General features: G+C 43.4%; 1 protein-coding gene and 1 non-coding gene across 2 annotated transcripts in view; both read left to right on the top strand.

Annotated features, from left to right (window-relative positions):
• LOC112075083 (3',5'-cyclic-AMP phosphodiesterase 4D) overlaps positions 1-22,999 on the top strand; it is a gene marked incomplete at its 3' end in the record, with an annotated part of 109,195 nt that extends 86,196 nt beyond the window's left edge. The window contains exons 2-7 of the mRNA XM_024142124.2: positions 4,688-4,879; positions 7,209-7,271; positions 15,150-15,186; positions 15,462-15,538; positions 15,691-15,743; positions 22,887-22,999. Of these exons, the coding sequence (XP_023997892.1) occupies positions 4,688-4,879; positions 7,209-7,271; positions 15,150-15,186; positions 15,462-15,538; positions 15,691-15,743; positions 22,887-22,999 (535 nt within the window). The remainder of the gene's footprint in view (positions 1-4,687; positions 4,880-7,208; positions 7,272-15,149; positions 15,187-15,461; positions 15,539-15,690; positions 15,744-22,886) is intronic.
• Positions 18,076-18,148, top strand: trnav-uac (transfer RNA valine (anticodon UAC)). Its single transcript has one exon. It is a non-coding gene; the product is annotated as a tRNA-Val (tRNA).
• Positions 23,000-23,098: the final 99 nt, after the last annotated feature.

The following is a 23,098-nucleotide window of genomic DNA, read 5'->3' as shown; positions in this document are numbered from 1 at the left end:
AGAACACTGAGACAGAACACTGAGACAGAACACTGAGACAGAATACTGAGACAGAACACTGAGACAGAACACTGAGACAGAACACTGAGACAGAATACTTGCGACATGGTTACGAAGCAAGACACAGGAGAAGTCACTGTCACCTCATAGCCTGGTTCCTCTCTAGGTTTCTTCCTAGGTTCTGGCCTTTCTAGGGAGTTTTTCCTAGCCACCGTGCTTCTACACCTTCATTGCTTGCTGTTTGGGGTTTTAGGCTGGGTTTCTGTACAGCACTTTGAGATATCAGCTGATGTAAGAAGGGCTATATAAATTTGATTTGATTTGATTTACACTTTTTAATACAATGGAAGAACTAGATCATGATGGCGTAGACATTCATAGTCCCTATAGCCCTGTGAGTCACACAAAGACTGACGTACTGGATAGAGTAGAGACAGAGGACGATCGGAAGCATGAATACAGCCAGCTCTCATCATACCCCAGGCCTCCTTGTGAGGTGGCCCACTTCGGCTGAATTGTCTTCAGGGAGAGTCTTTAAACAGATAAGGCCGATGATGATGTAGGTAGGGGACCTGGTGTGGTCCCAACGTCACACTGGGGAATCCCTTGTGTGTGTGGTCCTGTGTGTGTCTGTACGTCTGTGTTTGTGTGAGCATGTTTGCATGCATGCATCTGTCTATTGTGTGTGTGTGTGTGCAGGCTTTCTCCAGGTCCCCCCCTCCTTGTGCTGCCACTGTGGCAGACGCTAACTTAGGGAACATGGGTGAAATCCATTCTTAATCGGAGCAGGAGGACAATGGCATCATTGTAGCTTGACTAACCAGCCTAATTAGCTGTGTTAGTTAACTCACCTGTGTCTATGTGTCTGGAGATTCCACACCTACACACTAGTCTCCTATAGTCAGTTTCCTGACCTGTGTTGCATATTATCACAACGCAGTTCTACAGAGGCTATACTCAGGTAGATCTACAGAGACTATACTCAGGTAGATCTACAGAGACTATACTCAGGTAGATCTACAGAGACTATACTCAGGGAGTTCTACAGAGACCATACTCAGGTAGATCTACAGAGACTATACTCAGGTAGATCTACAGAGACTATACTCAGGTAGATCTACAGAGACCATACTCAGGTAGTTCTACAGAGACTATACTCAGGTAGTCCTACAGAGACCATACTCAGGGAGTTCTACAGAGACCATACTCAGGTAGATCTACAGAGGCTATACTCAGGTAGTTCTACAGAGACTATACTCAGGGAGTTCTACAGAGGCTGTACTCAGGTAGTTCTACAGAGGCTATACTCAGGTAGTTCTACAGAGACTATACTCAGGTAGTCCCCTACAGAGACCATACTAGGTTAGTTCTACAGAGACTAATACTCAGGGTAGTTTCTACAGAGCTAATACTCAAGGTAGTCCTACAGAGATCTATACTCATGTAGCTTAAGAGGCTGTACTCCAGGTGTTCTACAGAGGCTATAACTCGGTAGTTCTACAGAGACTATACTCAGGTAGGTTGCCTATCAGAGACCATACTCAGGTAGTTCTACAGAGACAGAAGTAAAACTCAGGTAAGTTCTACAGAAGACCCAATACTCAGGTAGTTCTACAGAGACCTATACTAGTAAGTCCTAAAGAGACCAATAACTCAGGTAGGTTTAGACAGAGACTTATTACTCAGGTAGTTCCTACAGAGCTATACTCAGGTAGTTCTTACAGAGGCTAGTACTCAGGTAGTTTTACAGATGGACTATATCTACAGGTAGTCTACAGAGGCTATACTCAGCGTAGTTCTACAGAGGCTGTTACTCAGGTAGGTTCTACCAGAGACCTGATACTTCAGGTAAGTTTCTAGCAGAGGCTATATCAGGTAAGTTTCTACAGAAGGCGTACTCAGGTAGTTTCTACAGAGACTAACTCAGGGTAGATCTACAGAGACTATACTCGGGTAGTTCTACAGAGACTATACTCAGGTAGTTCTAAGAGGCTGTACTGGTAGTTCTTAGCAGAGGCTATACTCAGGTAAGTTCTACTAGTCTAGAGACTATACTCAGGAGTTTCTACAGAGGACTATACTCCAGGTAGAATCTACAAGAGAACTATACTCAGTGTAGTTCTACAGAGATATACTCAGGTAGTTCTAAGCAGAACTATACTCAGGTAGTTCCTACAGAGGCTATAACTCAGGTGTCCCTACAGAGGCTATACTCCAGGTAGTTCGTCCAGAGACTATACTCAGGTAGTTTACTAGCAAGAGACTAAATACTCAGGTAAGTTCTACAGAGGCTGTACTAGCCAGGTGATCTAGCAGGAGGCTATACTCAGGTAGTTAATACAGAGATATACTCAGGTAGTCTACAGAGACTTATACTCAAGGTAGGTTTCTACAGAGGACTATACTCAGGGAGTTCTACGAGGCTATCTCAGGCTAAGTTCTACAGAGGCTTAAGGGTACTCAGGTAGTTCGTAACAGACGAATAAAATACTCCAGGTGTTCTAGCAGAGACAATATACTCAAGGTAGTTCTACTGAGACTATAAGCTACAGGTAATTGTATCAGAGGCTATACTCAGGTAGTTCTAGCAGAGGACTATATTACTCATGGTAGATTCTACAGAGCATATACTCTAGGTAATTCTCTAAACAGAGGCTATCTCGAGGTACCGTTCTACAGAAGCTATACCAGGACAGATAGATAATAACTATTGACATTGAGACACTAATACCTTCAGGTAGTTCTACCTAGTTAGGCTATACTCAGGTAGTTATCTACCAGAGACGACCTAAGAATACTAACAGAGAGATTTCTATTAGATAGAGACTAAATACTCAGGTAGATTCTGGTATAACAGAGACTATACTCAGGTTTAAATTCTACAAGAGTGTCTTATATCTCAGAGTAGTTCCTACATGAGACATGACTCAGGTTACGATTCTTAGCAGTAGACTATAACTAGGTAGTCTACAAGACATACTCACGACCTTTAGTACTCTAACAAGAATAGTTCTCACAGAGTATGTTCTAAAAGAGACTTATATTTCTGTCAACGGTAGTCCTAACAGTAGATTTATACTTAACAGGTAGTTCTATCAGAGACCCTAGACTGTTACTCCAGGTAGATTCTAACAGTATGGACTAATTATACTGATTCAAGTGTAGTTCTACATAGAACTCAGTATCTACAGAGACATCAGGTATACGAGCTACAGTGTTCTAACAGAGACCTATACTCGGTAGATCTACAGAAATATGACTCGGTATTCTCAGCTCTGAGGTATTCTAACAGAGAGCTCATACTCAGTTAGTTTCGACTAACAAGTAGACTATTACTTCAAGGTAGTCACGACTATACCAGAGTCACAAGCTATACTCAGTAGATCTACAAGAATGCAGTAACTACACAGGTAGGATCTACAGAGGCTATACTCAGGTAGTCTACAGAGACTATACTCAGCGTAGTTCTAAACAGAGACTATACTCAGGTAGTTCTACAGAGAGCTATACTCAGGTAGTCCTACAGAAATCTATATCTCAGGTAGTTCTACAAGACTATACTCAGTAGTTCTACAGAGACTACAACTTACTCAAGGTAAGTTTTCTACAATAGACTATACTCAAGGTAGTCCCAGAACTTATACTCAGGTAGTTCTACAGAGACTATATTCTCAGGTATGTGTTCTACAGTAGCCACAGTATCAGCTCAGGTAGTTCCTACCAGTAGACTATACCAGGTAAGTTTCTACACATAGCACTAGACTCTTCTACAGAGACTTAGGTAGTTTCACTCAGAGACCTAGATCTCTCAGGTAGTTTTCTAACATAGACCTATAACTCAGTAAAGACTAGTATCCTACAGCATCAGACTCTATACTCAGTAGTTGCTACAGAAGACTATACTCAGGTAGTTCTACTATAGACTAGAGACTGAATACTGCAGGTAGATCTACAGAGACTATACTCAGGTAGTCTACAAGAGACTATACTAGGTAGTTCTACAGAGCTATACTCAGTAAAGATTAGTAACAAGAAGGCTATATACAGGTAAGTAGCTACAGAGACATAACTCAGTAGTTCTACAGAGACTATACTCAGGTAAAGTTGTACAGAAGGCTATATACAGGTAGTGGCTACAGAGGCTATACTCATTATGTTCTACAGAGACTATACTCAGGTAGTTCTACAGAGACTATACTCAGGTAGTCCTACAGAGACTAATACTCAGGTAGTTCTACAGACTAATACTATACTCAGGTAGATCTACAGAGGCTTAATACTCAGGTAGTTCTACAGAGACTATACTCAGGTAGATCTACAGAGGCTATACTCAGGTAGTTCTACAGAGACTATACTCAGGTAGTTTCTACAGAGACTATACTCAGGTAGTCCCTACAGAGACTATACTCAGGTAGTTCTACAGAGGCTATAACTCAGGTAGATTGTACAGAGGCTATATACAGGTAGTGCTACAGAAGCTATACTCAGGTAGATCTACAGAGACTATACTTACGTGGTTCAACAAGGAACTTTTACCTCTGGGGGTACTCTCCAGAAATATTGTCCATAAAATACCCCATTGGGCAAAAAGGGGTACATCTTCCAACGCTAATGAGCAAAAGCATATTTTTGGATTGTGAATGTGAACACCTCTCTTCTAACATTTAATCTCTCTGTTTCTCCGTAGCTTCGATGTTGACAATGGCACATCATCGGGACGCAGCCCCCTGGACCCCATGGCCAGTCCAGGGTCAGGGCTCGTCCTGCAGGCCAACTTTGTCCACAGTCAGCGGAGAGAGTCCTTCCTCTACCGCTCGGACTCGGACTACGACCTGTCCCCCAAGTCCATGTCCAGAAACTCCTCCATCGCCAGTGACATGTGAGTGCAAATCCTACATATCTCTTGTACTTCTTCTCCCTTTCTAAACCATTGTTGATTGTGACTTTCTCTAATAATACACATTATAACCATTAAACTGATCATCTTAGCTGGCTAATTTATTTTGGCTGACTAATGAGCTAACGAGCTAACTGGTTAACCATTGACATCCCTAATCTGAACAATTGTTCTAAAGATGTTAAAACAAGCATGTGTTTCTATCAGGACAATATACATGGTGTTAAGTTATGGTAAGTCAAAGAGTGGTCTTTAACAGTGATTGAAACTAAATTAAATGATTGATGGTGGATTTGGTGCTCCCTAAACATGACTTGAATGTTATGTTCCATTTTGTCTCCCAGAGAGTTTGTTGAGATCAGGTCAGGTCGAAAGTATTGGAAAATATTCACTACTAAACTTACTAAACTACCCTGAAGTAATGAGCCTGTTATTTAGATGCCTCGATTGTAAATCACTCATCGGCCCGCCAGTATGTACCGAGTAGGTGACCTGTGGCTGAATTTTCCATACAAATGTAATACAAACTAATCCCTCCCAAGTTCAAATATTTGTAAGAAGCTATTATTGAATGGCTAAAAATAACGGTCCTCCAAATGGGATTTTTGTGGCCTGTAATCTGGACTAGTGACTTTCATCTGAAGTAGTACATCTCATACGAGACTCTTTTCCCAGGAAGTATCATGAGTCTGTTCCCACTAGTCATCATGGGATTTAAACAGACATTACAAACCAGGGCACCAGGCCCTCTCTCTGTCTTCTACACAGCATGACGTTGACCTTGTTGACCTCGGCACATAAATGTCCCAGAATATGCTCTCGGAAGTCATAGGCTGTGTTTACACAGGTAGCACAATTCTGATATTTGGCTCAATTACTGGCAAAAGAGCTGATCTGCTTGGCCAGAAGACCAATTAGTAAATAAAACATCAGAATTGGTCTGACTGTGTAAACTTAGCTATAATAAACTTTTGACTCAGTCACTCCTCTTTAATCAGAGGGTTTCTTATGGGAAATGACATTGAGAAACTGTGGAACCCCTGGAGCAGGGAGTTAACAACTCTGGTTCTGATGTGCCGGAGGTACCTAAAGTTTCGCTTTAGTTTCGCTTTAGACATGGAATACCATGTTGGTGAAATGTATCCAATTTAATTGATCAATTAATGGATCTTCTCAGTTGGTGAGGTAATTAGTAGAGACAGGTGTGGTGCCTGGTTAGAACGAAATCCTGCAGTACCAGAGGTACTCAGAACCAGGGTTGCCTACCCCTGTCCTCCTGTCGCTCCACATATGATGGGATCCTCCAGTTTTTCCCCTAGGATTTTTTTCAGCTATGAATATAGGGGAAACACTGAATCCTCAATTCCATCTCTCTCTCTCTCTCTTTCTCTCTCTCTCTCTCTATCTTTCTCTCTTCTCTCTCTCATCTCTCTCTCTCTCTCTCTGCTCTCTCTCTCTCTCTCCTCTCTACTCTCTCTTCTCTCTCTCTCTCTCTCTCTCTCTCTATTCATTCTGCCCTATCTTTTTAATGCCCTATAAAGTACATACCAGGACACTGTCCTCCATGTTGTCCTTCCATCAGGAGGATCAAACAGTAGACTGAAGTCATGTTGTCCTCTCTCTGTTGAGAGACAGACAGTGGACTGAAGTCATGTTGTCCTCTCTCTGTTGAGAGACAGACAGTGGACTGAAGTCATGTTGTCCTCTCTCTGTTGAGAGAGACAGACAGTGGACTGAAGTCATGTTGTCCTCTTCTCTGTTGAGAGAAACAGACAGTAGGACTGACGCGTCATGTTGTCCTCTCTCTGTTGAGAGACAGACAGTGGACTGAAGTCATGTTGTCCTCTCTCTGTTGAGAGACAGACAGTGGACTGAAGTCATGTTGTCTTCTCTCTGTTGAGAGACAGACAGTGGACTGAAGTCATCCTTGCTTGTGTCTAAATATATGTATCTGACATGTTTGTCTTAACCTTCCACAGTGCTGCTCTCAATGTTGCCTTCTGTTTCTCAGTTCATTCCATATGAGGATGCACATTGGCTATTTATGTCACTGCATCCTCTTTGTGAAAGGCGACAGAGTACAAACTAGGCCCCGTCTTCCTGACTCCTCTGTTACACCGAGGTCTAACTCCGCTGGTGTCATACTGACCTTATCTAAGACCATCTGGACAGAAAGTCATTCATCAGACTATCTGACCTCCCAGCGGGATAAACTGGGCAAAAGATGTTGAAATGACGCAAGACAGAGACCCTGAATGACACAACAAAACTGACTCGCTCAGTGTCCTCCATTTTGTGTTCTTATCGATAGGAATAACCACCTGCAGAGGCCAGGCCTGACCTCGCGACGGTCTGAGCCCGTCATTAGTGGACAGTAAGTGAGGCCCTGCAGACCAACTCCAGTCGCTAACACTTAGTTTCACCCCTTCTTCATAAGGGCCAATGCACTGCCATGGTTATGACACAGTCACTACCATGTTCATTTTTTGACACCTGACTATTGACAGTCGTAACACAAACTGTTGTTTAGGAAAACTAGCTATGTAATCCCAATGTTACCCAGCCTGTTTGTCAAGGACCCCAGCTGTTGCACATTTTTGGTCTATTCAAGAAAAAACATATCTGATTCAGGTGTGCTAGTGTTGTAGCTGAAAAAATGTGTGAAATAGCTTGGGGTCCCCAAGAACCGGTTGGGGAAAAACAAAGCTAGCCAGCTAGCTAGTTTGCTAGCTCTCCCATGCAACGTTGTTTGGGCAAAAGCTCAGTTTTCATAAGAGGACAGCTGTCGTGGCTCGTCTGCCACGTCAAAGGCTTGTTTAATGACGGTATCATTATGTCATGTTTTGTCATGTTATGACAGTGTTATGAAGGCCTTATGACGGAGGCGTCTGCTAAAGTGTTAGCCCCCACCACACACACTAACAGCACGCGCTGACCATGCTGTTACGGAGGAATGCTGTGCCTGTCTCTGCCTTGCTGCTCACACCTCACATCACAGACCAATCACGTTAGACGCACGTGTATCCAATACATCCTCCTCTTTAATGCGCAGAATGGTACAAAAATACAAACAAATTACCAGATTGAATGAGAATTCAGGAAATGTGTCTCCCTAAATTTGATTGACACTCACAGCCAGAGAGAGGCTGACGGTTTAGAGAGTTAAAGACATGGTTTAGTATTCTGGGCATTAAAACCTCACCCCCCAAATCCTTCCCTAGTGGTGCACTCTGGTAGATCTTTCCACCCCTGTGGAAAATTGCAGTGGAACATCCCAATGACATGGCATGAAGGGATGGATCAAAGTCTGGTTTATGGGTTTAGACTCGAGATTAGGCCTAGTCTCTGGGTCTCAGAACATCGTTGTCTCATCTAACATGTGTGATGCTTCATCTTTTGTTTTACGAAGACTGCATGGCATGTAAAGAAGCAGTGTTACAAACTTCCCCCTACTCCAACCCTATCCTGATCATTTGTTTACCACTTTCTCCATCTCCTATTTTGAACAGAGTTGAAGTCATTGTAATAGTAGGCGTTTCGTAGTTCTGGTCCAGTGTGTCTTTCTCAACTATTCTACTAAGTAGTTGAGGAAGGAGCACTAGCGCTTTGTACCAGAGCTAGGCGTTTTGATGCTTTTGTACACTGGACATTCATTCGTTCATTTATTCAGAATTCTTATAAATACATTAAGATGCAAGATACCTACATATGTTAAACTCAGTTTTACTTTGACTAACATCCACAAAAGTGGAAAGTGTAGTTATCAGTCTGTCAGCAGATAGGGCTAGATGTTACAGTAAATCTAAAGCCATTACATTATCAGAACCAAAACTACAATTGTGATGAGCACAAATTAATGAATGACGATACAAACTGCAAGACAAACTGAAATTGAGAAGGTGACTGTGGCTTTTCTACAAAATGAGCAACGGTCTTCAAAGGGGTTTTAATTTGGCTCGGAGGAGGCTCGTTTGCTCACTCGCCGTAACTCGACACCCCCTTTATGCATAATGCAAAGGCCTATGGGAGCTCTGTCATGAGCTTCCACTATAATCCCACCCGATATGCAGAAAGGGAAGGAGGAGCGCTATCAGGTGATGCCATCATAACATGTAACTGATATGTCTCCAGCGGCCTGAAAGAGTTGAGGATGGACGACCTAAAAGTGATTCGGCACTTTCAACATAGCCCGCTGCCAGTGTGTTGTTGCTTCATAGCCAATTCACCATCGTTGAAAATGATCTGTCCTTGTCGATTACTTGAACAGTCTGGCTACTACATCCAGGCTACTTTCAACTTCTTTTTGCAATACTTACAGACAATTCCTGTTTAAGGGGGGAAAACATACTTTTATGCTGAATGAACACTTTGATAGTGATATTTAATTTGCAGTACGGGAGTCAAGAGCGTCAGGGGAGCTAAGTTTAGCCAGCTTTATTTGTAGCACATTCCATACTAGCCATGTCTGATAGCGGTGTGTGAGAGTGGCACTACGCTTCCCATGGAACGTCGACCTTTCTGTGTGTCAGTTGTGATAGGGCGCTCAGTTAACTAGGCATAACTTGCGCCTGCGCTCATATACACACACTCAGACACACACACACTCGACAGACCGCAAACCTCAGGAGCCATTATGAGACCACGAGCGACAAAAACCATGCGTGAAATGGGACGGTTCTTCAGCGAGCCCAATGACTATCGAAGAGGGTATGTTTCCTTTGGGAGGAACCTTCTGAGGCAGTGTTGTTCAACCCTGGTCATTGGGCCCTCCGGGGTTGTTCTTCTGAGGCAGTGTTGTTCAACCCTGGTCCTTGGGCCCTCCGGGGTTGTTCTTCTGAGGCAGTGTTGTTCAACCNGCAGTGTTGTTCAACCCTGGTCCTTGGGCCCTCCGGGGTTGTTCTTCTGAGGCAGTGTTGTTCAACCCTGGTCCTTGGGCCCTCCGGGGTTGTTCGAGCACTGTTGAATCAGATGTATTAGTGAAGGGCTAGAATAAAAACCTGCACACCCTGTCTAGATCTCCAGGACTGAAAGACACTGGTCCCTCTGTCTATTGGAAATGAGCTGATGCCTCCTACCCCTCTCTCCCTTACCCTACCCTGCTTCTCCCTGCACTAATGCCCGCTTAAGCGCACTCCTTCCTGGGGTATCTATCGAGAAGCTGCCACCCGACTCCTCCACTGTGTGTGGTACCTCTGAGTACACTGGTATCCATGCATGGGACTGTTTCATTGTGTTAGTGAGAGAATGCATGCATTCTGTGTTATGGGAATCCACTTCCAATCTAATGCATTGCAGATTAACACATGCTTAACTGAACAAGTACTTGGCCAACCATTCATTTGTTTCTTAATGCAGTGCTAAGCTTTATAAAAGTTACACTTGATTTTTTCCTGTTTGAGTTTGTAAGTAGAGGGGATTCTATGCACCAGTTGCTGGAAAACAACTGACACTTGAAGTTGAGAAACTTGTGGCCAGGGAAGATTCATCCTTCTCATCCGTTGTTGTTGAACAATTTGCTCAGAAAGTTTTTGTTTAAAAAGATCTGTAATATCTGCAGAAACTCAACTGTAAACAAGTCTTCATTAAAATGCTCATACGAGCCAAAGAAGAAACTTTTAGGCCAAAACTCTAGCTAAACTCAAACTTTAGCTCCACACAGCAGTAAGTAATACAACTATGCTAGTCTCAACTATCCTCATCCTCTAAGCAAGGGTCAATTTGTCCAAGGCCAAAGACACATTTGGGGAAATCGATTGGTTCTCCCATGAAACAAACCCAAGTAGCTCTGACGCCACTTCTGGGGCAATCAAGAGACAGTCAGGAGCTACTGAGGGGAGAGAGCGAAGGATAGAGAGTGAAAGAACTTGGCAGAGAGGGTTAGAAACTGATAGAGCTGAGAAAGAAAGAGGCAGGGAGAGAAGTATTAGGATAGAACAGATAGTTGAGAGATTGAGGGCTGCATTTTTGAGGTGTGTCCTTAAAAACATGTTTAAGACTGACCAAAAGCTGGTCCTAGCGGTTAATCAGTTGGTTATGACATTCATTTCTACATCGGACGCCAACACCGTAGCCATATGTAAATCACCAATGTTTTATGAAAATATCACAAGCAGAAAACAGTCAACAGACATTCCCCTTTTTTATTCATATCGGACATTGTTTTTGTCCAGCTTCTGTGAAATGTTTGGACTCATTATGCCCATTGCATAAAAGGTGTCAGTGACTGTAAGAAGCCTGTGTCAGAACATCAAGTTATTAAAAAGACTGCTTATTGTTTCCCGTTTATCATTTCGTCAAAGAATGCATTTTCCACTTTCCTCTGTTGGACATGTCAAATCGCGGGAATTCCGATCGATGTCTGTGGTGCTGAATCCACTTGTAAGTTCGAGCCCGGGCTGTATCACAACCGGCTGTGATCGGGAGTCCCATAGGACTTGGCGTCGCCCGGGTTAGGGGAGGTTTTGGCTGATGAGGCTATACTTGTGTATAGCTTGTGCACATGTTTACTGGTGCGCGTCGGGTTTTGTACCCATGTTGGTTATTTGTTGATGCCGTTGGTTTTGAAATTAAACAGCTCCGGCTATTACCTAGTTCTGCTCTCCTGCGTATGACTTCCCTGCCACCAGTTACGCACACCTTTACAGCCGATGGAAAGCTATAACTATATATATATATATTTGGGAGCAGTAGCAGTGAGTGGACATTTCTCCTTTCTCTTTATATTGGATCTTTTGCCAGCTCCTGTGAAAAGTTTGGATGTGTGTAAAACCTTCCATATTCTTACTTATTATATGCCCACTGGGAGCAAATATGATTCCTGTAACTGTATTTAGACATAGCCTGTTTAAAACAAGTGGTTGTTTCGTTTTATTAGAATTTGATACAATTTATTCACTGTCTTTTTAAGTCTCATCAATAGTGAATGTAATCCTACTTATTGACAACGTTTGGCTTGTCCATGGCTCAGACATAATGCATTTTACAGTAGGCCTAAATCAGTGCAAATGCTATGTTTACAATATATTTCGATATTGAAGCCACGCAATTACTGTTCATAAACATGTTCAACATATTTAGCAAATATGGGATAGGCCTACATTTTGTTTCTGTAGGCTATTTAACAAACTGAGTTATAACGGACTAACATTTCATGCAATCTATAAAAGACTGTAAATACACAACCTGAAGCAACCACATATTTAGCAATGGAGCACGTTCTAATTGGCCAGTGAGGGGTCAAGTCTCGACACACCTTCAACTTATTTATTCTTCAAAACCCAGCCCTTTCTCACCATTGCCAACTACTGCGCCCATAATTCTGGTTGTGAAAATAGCAAAAATATTCCTGACACACCCCCGAACCTTTTGTGCTACTGCCAGTGCTAAGATTTACCATTGAGTTAGGTTTGTTCAAATAGAGCCCTGGTTGTGTTAAACAGAAACCAATAGAAATGAGAGAGAAGGGTACTAAGATCTCCATTGTGGACACCAACAGTGGGTAGAAAAACTTGGGGGAATAATGACAGAGTGGAAGAGATACAGTAGAAAGAGAGGGAGTAGTGACATGGAGGGAGACAGATGAGGCCATAGAAAGCAATGACTGTGAGAGAGAATAGCTTTCTTAGCGGCTGTAACTGTCCTTGTCTCTCTGTCAGCGGATGTATTTAGACCTGACCTTTGGGAGAGTACACGTCCTTCATTGCCTAAGAGTTTCACAGCTCCTCCATATGGACAGACAGTCAGTAGTTGTCAACAACAGAATGGGACAAGTGCCGAAACTCTGGCAAGATCTCTCCAACTAACACTCCAGCTAATAAAACATTGTGTTATTATATGGAGGGTTACAGACCAGTTAACTAGGCCTAAGACCCCTAGACTTAGCGAGTGCAACAATATTAATAGGCTAGTTAATAGTTTTTGTAACACATGGATTGAGGAATTGATAATTAAGGTCATTAACAGAGATTCAGTGCAAAAGGGTATAGCAGGACAACTTCCGATGAAACTGGAGGGCGCACAGTTCAAATAAATAATCATAAAAATTATAAATATTAACCATTTAGGTACATACAAGTGTCTTACATCGGTTGAAAGCTTAAATTCTTGTTAATCTAACTGCACTGTCTGATTTACATTAGCTATTACAGTGAAAGCATGCCATGCGATTGTTTGAGGACGGCGCCCCATATAAAAATATTTTTCCACCGGCACAGGTTTCATAAATTAAATATTTACTTACTTTTTGAAAATCTTCCTCTGATTTGTCATCCAAAGGGTTACAGCTATAACATGTAGTGTTGTTTTGTTAGGTAAAATTGTTCTTTATATCCCAAAAAGTCTGTTTAGTTGGCGCCATCGATTTGAGTAATCCACTCGTTCAACATGCAGAGAAAGGAATCTGAAAATCTACCCCTAAACTGTGTTTCAACAAGTCAAAATACGTTTCTATTTACACCTCAGATACCCTAAAATGTAATCAAACTATAATATTTCTTATGGAAAGAACTATGTTCAATAGGAAACCGATTTTTGCAGGTGCATCCTTTCTTCATGGCGCGGGCAAACACAAATTTTCAAGACTGTGTCCCTGTACTAAAACTGATATTTCTTAGACTGCTGAAACCCTGTGGAAGCCATAGGAATTGCATCCTGGGAGCTAGAATTGAGTGTGCCCTTATACTTGCCATTGTAAGAGGATGGTCTCTCTCTCAAAACAATTCTGGTTGGTGTTTCTTTGGATTTTCTCCTACCATATCTATTGTGTTATATTCTCCTACATTATTTTAACATTTCTACAAACTTAAAAGTGTTTTATTTCCAATGGTAACAATTATATACATATCCTGGCTTCAGTGCCTGAGCAACAGGTAGTTTACTTCGGGCACGTCATTCAGGCGGAAATTGAGAAAAAACTAGCCTTATTTTATTTCATAGTTGATTGTGCTTCAAACACACCTATATGTATGGGCACATGATGGCACAGCAACAGAAGACCTGAGTCAAGATGTCAGCATTCAGGCTGCATCAACGGTCCTGCTCGCTCTTTCCCCAAACATCTGATACTTCTGCATTCACTGGTGCAAAAGGATGACTACTTTCATTAAACTCATGTTTTGAATCTTTGTTTGACACAGTGTGCTTTTCCCCTGCCTTGCTGTACCTTGTCACACAGACAAACCCTATATTCCAATACAATACAACTACATTTAATATATAAAAAAAAATCATAAATAAACCGGCCAGTTTATTAGGTACACCCATCTTGCCTCCAGAAGAGCCTGAATTCTTCAGGACATGCATTCTACAAAGTGTTGGACATGTTTGTTACTCAATTGGTATCAAGGGACCTAACGTGTGCCAGTAAAACATTCCACACATCAGTACACCAGCCTGTACCAGTGACACCAGGCAGGATGGGTCCATGGACTGATGTTACTTACACCAAATCCTGACTGAGCATGATGCAACAGGAACCGAGATTTATCAGATCAGGAGATGTTTTTCTACTCCTCAATTTTCCAGTGTTGGTGATCGCGTGTCCACTGGAGCTGCTTCTTCTTGTTTTTAGCTTAGGAGTAGAACCCGGTGTGGTCGTCTGCTGCAATAGCCCATCCATGACAAGGATTGACGAGTTGTGCGTTCTGAAATGTCGCTCTGCACACCACTGTTGTACTGCGTCGTTATCTGTCTGTTTGTGGCCCGCCTGTTGGCTTGCACGATTCTTGTCATTCTCCTTCGACCTCTCATCAACAAGCTGACTGGATATTTTTTGTTTGTCGTACCATTATCAGTAAACCCTAGACAAGGTTGTACGTGAAAAGTCCAGGAGGGCGGCCATTTCTGAGATACTGGATCCGGTGTGCCTGGCACCGACAATCAAACCACACTCAAAGTCACACAGGTCACACGTTTTGCCCATTCTAACGTTCAATCTAACAGTAACTGAATGCCTCGATGCCTGTCAGCCTGCTTTATATAACAAGCCACGGCCACGTGACTCACTGTCTGTAGGAGCGTGAACGAGTTGGTGTACCTAATAAACTGTCAGGGTAAGTGTATATTGTATATATATTTTTTCTATCACCGTATATGGTTCATCTGTGTTGACAAATGCATGTGATATCTTAACATGAATTTGATTTTCCTCACCTTTCTTTTTCCAATGAGATAGGAGGACCGGGATGTGTATGCTTTCACATTGTAAATACACCATCTTCCTCTTCTTCCTCCTCTTCCTCTTCCTCTCTTACAGCCATGGCGACGACTTGATAGTCACACCATTTGCACAGGTCAGTGCCCATGTGCTCCACTTTCACTTTTGCCACAGTGGGCAAAACTGGTTAAAATGACATCATTAAACCATATAGCAAGTTTTGCCTGCTGGGTAAACCTTTATAATTTTTTGGGACCTGACTCTTACCTCAGTACAAGTTGCTTCAGATAATGTCGAAGGCCAACATGTTTTTGGTACACAAAGACATTGTTTATAAATTAAGGACGTTATTGCTGTTGACATGATGTCACATAGTGTCTGATGTGTCCCGATGTACCCCACCCTGTGTAGGTACTGGCTAGTTTGAGAACGGTACGGAATAACTTTGCTGCACTAACCAACTTGCAACAAGACAGAGCCTCAAACAAGTGAGTATATTCATTGTAGTGTATTGCTAAAATGTATGAGTGAGTGAGTGAGAGAGAGGGTGGGGGGTGAGACAGAGACAGACAGAGAGAGAAAGAGTGAGGGAAAGACATCCCTGATCAAACCCTTATTTCTCTGTGGTTACCTTTAACAGGCGGTCCCCTATGTGTAACCAACAACCACCCATCACCAAGTCCTCTTTCTCAGGTAAGACCAACACACACACACACACACACACACACACACACACACACACACACACACACACACACTGTACTGCAACCAAGTGAACTGATATGACAGCGGACCTCTTTCTGTGAACTGATATGACAGCGGACCTCTTTCTGTGGACTGATATGACAGCGGACCTCTTTCTGTGGACTGATATGACAGCGGACCTCTTTCTGTGGACTGATATGACAGCGGACCTCTTTCTGTGGACTGATATGACAGCGGACCTCTTTCTGTGGACTGARAGTTGCTTTCTTTCACATGAAGATCCTGAGTGAACTCTTTCAATCACAAGTGCAATGTAGTGAGTTGAATTGACTTCAACCATTTTCCTCCGTGGGCATCATAGGTAATCTACAAACGTCTTCCAGCGGGCATTGCAGTAGCATATACAATACATTTCTGTGTTGTTGTCCAGTAAAATCAGGACATAGATTTGGTTACAGAAGGAGGACTCCACTTCCCAGTTTTCTGAGTAAAACTCATGTGCATGGACTTACATGTTTTTGGGCCTTCTAATGTCCACTTTGAACTTGGAATGCATGCCTGCGTTTCATTGGGTTGGACGCTGATCCTCTGAAGTGTTTGTATGTGGGAACATTTACTATTGAGCCGTGCCAGAGGACAACGTTTTGGTTGGCCTCAGTCCAGTGTCGTGTTCATAAGAGCACGCGACGGAAAACGTTTTGCAACTGAAAACAGGAAATTAGCATTTCTTATCAGATAAGTCCAGGTAGTCGCTCCTTGTTTACGTCAGTTTTATTCTGTTTGGTGCCTAATGAACAAGATCCTGTCTTGTTGGTTTGTCGTATGACAGGGAACACATCTGGCTCGGTTCTGATACAGTGCATCCTGCATTCCTTCCTTCATTCCTTGCAATGATTTCAGATCTGGATCTGAGAGGGTTGGATTGGTTAATAGGCTTTCACTTATCCAATCATGTCATGTCAATCAATACCTAGGGTGTCTGGTTAGACTGTAAACTCTCCTTCCAGGCTCACATTAAGCATCTCCAATCCAAAATTAAATCTAGAATTGGCTTCCTATTTCGCAACAAAGCATCCTTCACTCATGCTGCCAAACATACCCTCGTAAAACTGACTATCCTACCAATCCTCGACATCGGCGACGTCATTTACAAAATAGCCTCCAACACTCTACTCAGCAACATGGATGTAGTCTATCACAGTGCCATCCGTTTTGTCACCAAAGCCCCATATACTACCCACCACTGCACCCTGTATGCTCTCATTGGCTGGCCCTCGCTTCATATTTGTCGCCAGACCCACTGGCTCCAGGTCATCTATAAGTCTTTGCTAGGTAAAGCCCTGCCTTATCTCAGCTCACTGGTCATCATAGCAGCACCCACCCGTAGCACGTGCTCCAGCAGGTATATTTCACTGGTCATCCCCAAAGCCAACTCCTCCTTTGGCCGCCTTTCCTTCCAGTTCTCTACTGCCAATGACTGGAATGAATTGCAAAATTCACTGAAGCTGGAGTCTTATATCTCCCTCACTAACTTTAAACACCAGCTGTCAGTGCAGCTCACAGATCATTGCACCTGTACATAGCCCATCTGTAAATAGCCCACCCAACTACCTCATCCCCATATTGTTATTTATTTTTTGCTCCTTTGCACCCCAATATCTCTACTTGTACATTCATCTTCTGCACATCTATCACTCCAGTGTTTAATTGCAAAATTGTAATAATTTTCGCCACTATGGCCTATTTATTGCCTTCCCTAATCTTACTACATTTGCACACACTGTATATAGAATTTTCTATTGTGTTATTGACTGTATGTTTGTTTATTCCATGTGTAACTCTGTGTTGTTTGTGTCGCACTGCTTTGCTTTATCTTGGCCAGGTCGCAGTTGTAAATGAGAACTTGTTCTCAACGGGCCTACCTGGTTAAATAAAGGTGAAAAAATATATATGTATGGATCAGTTATAGCCCCATGGTATAAAGGAGAAAAGGAGGCATGTTTTAAGTGTTTGTGGACTGTAGTGACTTCTGGGGTGCATTGGTGAGTGATGGTGGTGGTACTATTGGAGTTACATGGTGTGTGATGGCGTTGGTACTGCAACACCAGTACCAGATGTATACAGCAGAGGGAGACAAAGAGCATGTTTTACACATTGGTGTCCTGTTGTGCTTTCTAAAGCATCTTTAAAGTTGATGATTCAAAGGACAGTAATACACTGGTCTTTAAGATTGGTTTCTTGTCTTAACTCAGCTGTTTTTTTCACTCCTGCATGACTGTAATACAGATTTGAGCTTGAATACCACTTGCCATGTTATTGGTCCCGTGTGGCTCAGTTGGTAGAGCATGGCGCTTACAACGCTAAGGTTGTGGGTTCATTCCCCACGGTGGGACCAGGATGAATATGTATGAACTTTCCAATTTGTAAGTCGCTCTGGATAAGAGCGTCAGCTAAATGACGTAAATGTAATGTAAATTGTAGGGCTATCATGAACATCTAATGATCCCACGCTGGTGTCTCTAGCATAGGTGACCGACACAGGGCTTGTGACGTTCTAAAGTTTGTGTGTGTGTTTTGTACCTGTGCCATTTCCGTTGTTGCATAATGAAGTTGTATTGGATCTGTAAAAGAAGCCACTGGGAAAAGTAATGGTACCATTCTAGTTCATTAACCAGAATAATCAAGACCCAGCTTGATCCTTGGCACCCGCTAATACTAATTGATTCGACTTGATTATGTGGAGGAGGAGCTCTAGACTAGACTTCATGGCCAAAAGTTGTGAAGGCTCGCGAGCATCTCATTCCAAAATCATGGGCATTAAAATGGAGTTGGTCCCCCCTTTGCTGCTATAACAGCCTCCACTCTTCTGGGAAGGCTTTCCACTAGATGTTGGAACATTGCTGCGGGAACTTGCTTCCATTCAGCCACAAGAGCATTAGTGAGGTCGGGCACTTATGTTGGGCAATTAGGCCTGGGTCACAGTCAGCGTTCCAATTCATCCCAAAGGTGTTAGATGGGGTTGAGGTCAGGGCTCTGTGCAGGCCAGTCAAGTTCTTCCACACCGATCTCGACAAACCATTTCTGTATGGACCTCGCTTTTTTCATGGGGGCATTGTCATGCTGAAACAGGAAAGGGCCTTCCCCAAACTGTTGCCACAAAGTTGGAAACACAGAATCGTCTAGAATGTCATCGTATGCTGTAGTGTTGAGATTTCCCTTCACTGGAACAAAGGGGCCTAGCCCAAACCCTGAAAAACAGCCCCAGCTTGGGGATTCAATCTAGCGACCTTTTTGTTACTGGCCCAATGCTCTAACCACTAGGCTACCTGCCACCCCACAAGCCCTCTTAGGCTTGTGTGCAGCTGAAGCTCCCGACGAACAGTTCTTGGACTGACGTTGCTTCCAGAGGCAGTTTGGAACTCGGTAGTCAGTGTTGCAACCAAGGACAGATGATTTTTACAAGCTACACGCTTCAGCACTCGCCGGTCTCTTTCTGTGAGCTTGTGTAGCCTACCACTTTGCGGCTCAGCCGTTGTTGTTCCTAGATGTTTCCACTTCACAATAACAAATCAAATCAGATGTATTTATGAAGCCCTTTTTACCGGCGCAGCTCTAGCAGGGCATACATTTGACGAACTAACTTGTTGGAAAGGTGGCATCCTATGACCCGTACCACATTGAAAGTTCTTCAGTAAGGCCATTCTACTGCCATTGTTTTTCTATGGAGATTGCATGGCTGTGTGCTCAATTTTATACACCTGTCAGCAACGGGTGTGGCTGAAATAGCCGAATCCACTAATTTGAAGGGGCGTCCACTTATATAGTGTTTATTTAGAACTAAAAATAGCCACCCTCTTTATTTCCAAGGATACAGAAAATATGTGACCATGTTGCCTAATAACATCAATGCTGAGGTTGGGATTAATTGATGTATATGTGTCAATACTGGTGACCCCAAGACTTACTGTAAGTTTAATTAGATTCATAAAGAAAAATATTATTCTAAGTCAGATGTCTTCATGAATTCATCAGTTGATCATATGTCGCCTTATTCAATTACCATACCCCTGTTGTCTTCCATCAAACAAGGATGAAGACATATTTATTTTTTTATGTTATCAGCAATCTGAAAAGCAGTGGAAGTGTTCAATTTACGGGGCACATACATGTCCGTCCCCTATGGTAGTGTTTCCCAGACCTCTCCTAGACTACCCATACACAGTATTGGATCTCTTCCAGTACTAGCACACCTGATTCAACTGGTCAACTAATCAGGGATGTGCTACTACTGCAGTCTACATCAAATAAGGGATTGACTAGAGGAACTTTGGTAGAGATATAGGAAACCCCGAGCTAGCTCACTAACTAGTCCGTTAGCTAATTCTACCAAGCACCATTGTTTTATTGACAATTGCTTGGGACTCCTGATCCTCTATAGCTCCGGTCCAGGGTTTAGCATGAGCCCTTGCCGTTTCCCTGAGATGGGCGGGCCCGGTGTGTCTCGCTGAGCAGGAGAAGAATGCCATTGACGTCATAGGAGATGTTGTCAGCAAGGACAGAGGACCCCTGCTTCAAGAGGACCCCTGTTTTTAAGCTTCTGAAACCCCCCAGCCCAGCCACTGACTTTCTGCACAGCCATTTGAAGGACAGAGAAAGAGAGAGAGATGCTATTGACGTCAGAGGAGATGTTGCCAGCAAGGACAGAGGACCCCTGCTTCAAGAGGACCCCTGTTTTTAAGCTTCTGAAACCCCCCAGCCCAGCCACTGACTGTCTGCACAGCCATTTGTGCGAGAGAAATAAATATATAGAAAAGGGAAGAGAGATGAGGAGAATGCAGAGAGGGGGAGAGAAACAAAGATGGTGATGGAGACGCAAGCAAAGGCTAAGAGAAAGGGGGGATCCAGAGAGAGATGCATTTTTGTTTTCTACTCTGTCTCTTTGTAGCTCTGTCCTCCTCTCACTTACTCTTTCATTGTCCATCACATGAGTCACAGAGAGGTTACCCAAACACTGTGCAAGCCCATGACATCACATCTACAGGCAGACATACTGAACACAAGGTGCCATTCACAGAGTCAGCCTAGCATACTGTAACACCAGCACCACAACCTACAGTTAAGAACAAATTCTTATTTACAATGACAGCCTACCCCGGCCAAACCCAGACGATGCTGGGCCAACTGTGAGCCGCCCAATCACGGCCAGATGTGATGCAGCCTAGATTCTAACCAGGTACTGCAGTGATGCTTCTTGTACTGAGATGCAGTGTCTTAGACCACTGCGCCACTCAGGAGCCCCATAAGCAATATATATATATACACACAACTTAAAACAACTCAACACATAGCAGCATTAATATGTTTAGCAGCGTAACTAAGCTCCACCACAAATCTTCGATTTAGAACATTTCCAGATGACTAGAGCGTTGTCTGCCCTGATCCAGGATTAGGTAAAAACACCGGGAATATGTGGCTGAGCGGAAATACCCCTGCATCATTTCCTAATGAGGATTAATCATGAGGAGATTCAGCTTGACTGACTACTATTCATAATCCCACTGGCAGAATACTCTCAGTGAGTGTCTGTGTGCGTGCTTATGTGTTTGTCATCATGTTTTCTTTGTCTGTTTTTATAGTCATAACCACAAGTCATATAGTCATATCACTGATCTAGAACATGATTGGATAGGTTAAATCATGGCTTAGTGATTACGTCAAGGAAGGGAAGAAGGAAGGATGCGAAGTCTTCGAACAGGACATATCCATCAACCTTAACCGTTAGATACTAACCTAACTACAGATTACACCAACTATACACCAACTTTAACCATTGGAGGGGGTTCAGTAGACATCTGACCCTGTATCAGTGGTTAGGGGCTCAGATCTGAACCTGTGACTCCAGTCCAGTCTGGGTAGTCTGTTACTCCAGTCCGGCTCTTCTTGTGTGCTGAGCAGTGTTTTCACAGGAAGCAAGCGTTTTCAACTCATGCTTTTTGAGTCAGCCATCTCTCCTATTGACGTATTGCTTTAACCACAGTCAGACCCGCTTGGACATTTCTCTCCATCTGTCTGACCGTCCATCTGTCTGTCAGAGCAGTGGTCATCGTCATTGTGTCATCGCTGCAGGGAGGACAGGGGATTTGAGACAGAAAATAAACTCAACCGTGGCTCTCTGTGTGTGTGTGTGTGTGTGTGTGTCTGTGGGCTACGAATGGGGTTCTCTGTCTTTAGAGGAGGAGGTGTGTGTGTGTGTGTTTGGAAGGGGGGTCTTGGCTTTGTCTTAGACTTCTCCTTTGTCGATGACTCCTCATCACGGTAGGCTGAGGAAGTTTTCCTGTTTTTCCTTCTGGATATCCCTGGGAAGAGTGTTGATCATGTAGAGATGTGTGAGATGGATTTTCCTGCTATCCCAAATCTGGGAATCCTCTGGGTTGGATAGAGCACAACTCTGTCCGGACCGTCGAAAGATTTGTGTGTAGGCGTTGGATTCCATGTGTGTTTTTTGGTTTTCAGCTCGTGGAGCATGGGGGCTGTGCTTTCCCATCAGGGCTTTTGCAAGGCTGGACTCGTTTAGTGTGACACTGTGGAACTTCCCCTAGATGTTAGAACTGTGGATTCTAGAACTGTATGTTGTGGATTCTAAAACGTCTCACTCTGGATTGTAGAATGGTCCATTGTGGATACCAGAACTACACTCTGTGGAACTTTCTCTTCTTGGGATTCTAGAACTACTTCTACTACTACTGTAACTACTCTCTGGAGGACTGAGAGAGGGACAGAAGGGTGATTGTTGACACTTTCAGGGTTATGAAAGATACTTAGCTACAGCCAGAGACCATCTCAGAGACAAGGATTTTCCCCTGTTCAATATCTCTGTGGGGAAGCTATCATCACCGTAGACACTTTTTGCTCTTCAAGCCCCTCTAACCATGAAGAGTCACCTATGCTTCCACTCTGGCAACCCGGGCATTGCACTCGTCTATGGCATCACCACCGACGAAACGCAAGAGATGACATCGCACACCCCTGTCAAACGCCTCAAAACTGACCACCACCACTCACCACCCCTACCTGTCCCCGTCCCCCTACCCCCTGTTCCCCTTTCCTCCGTCCCCTGTCTCCCCCCTCCAGAGGAGGCCTACCAGAAGCTGGCCACAGAGACGCTGGAGGAGCTGGACTGGTGCCTGGACCAGCTGGAGACCCTGCAGACCAGACACTCTGTCAGCGAGATGGCCTCCACCAAGGTATGACCACTATCTAACTAATTATTACTACTCAGACTATCTAGACAAGACCACTATCTAACTAATTATTACTACTCAGACTATCTAGACAAGACCACT

The sequence above is a fragment of the Salvelinus sp. IW2-2015 genome, unplaced genomic scaffold (assembly GCF_002910315.2).
Source record: "Salvelinus sp. IW2-2015 unplaced genomic scaffold, ASM291031v2 Un_scaffold2974, whole genome shotgun sequence".
Taxonomy (NCBI): Eukaryota; Metazoa; Chordata; class Actinopteri; order Salmoniformes; family Salmonidae; genus Salvelinus; species Salvelinus sp. IW2-2015.
The sequence above is the reverse complement of the archived record's forward strand: the minus strand, read 5'-3'. Positions and strand labels throughout refer to the sequence as shown.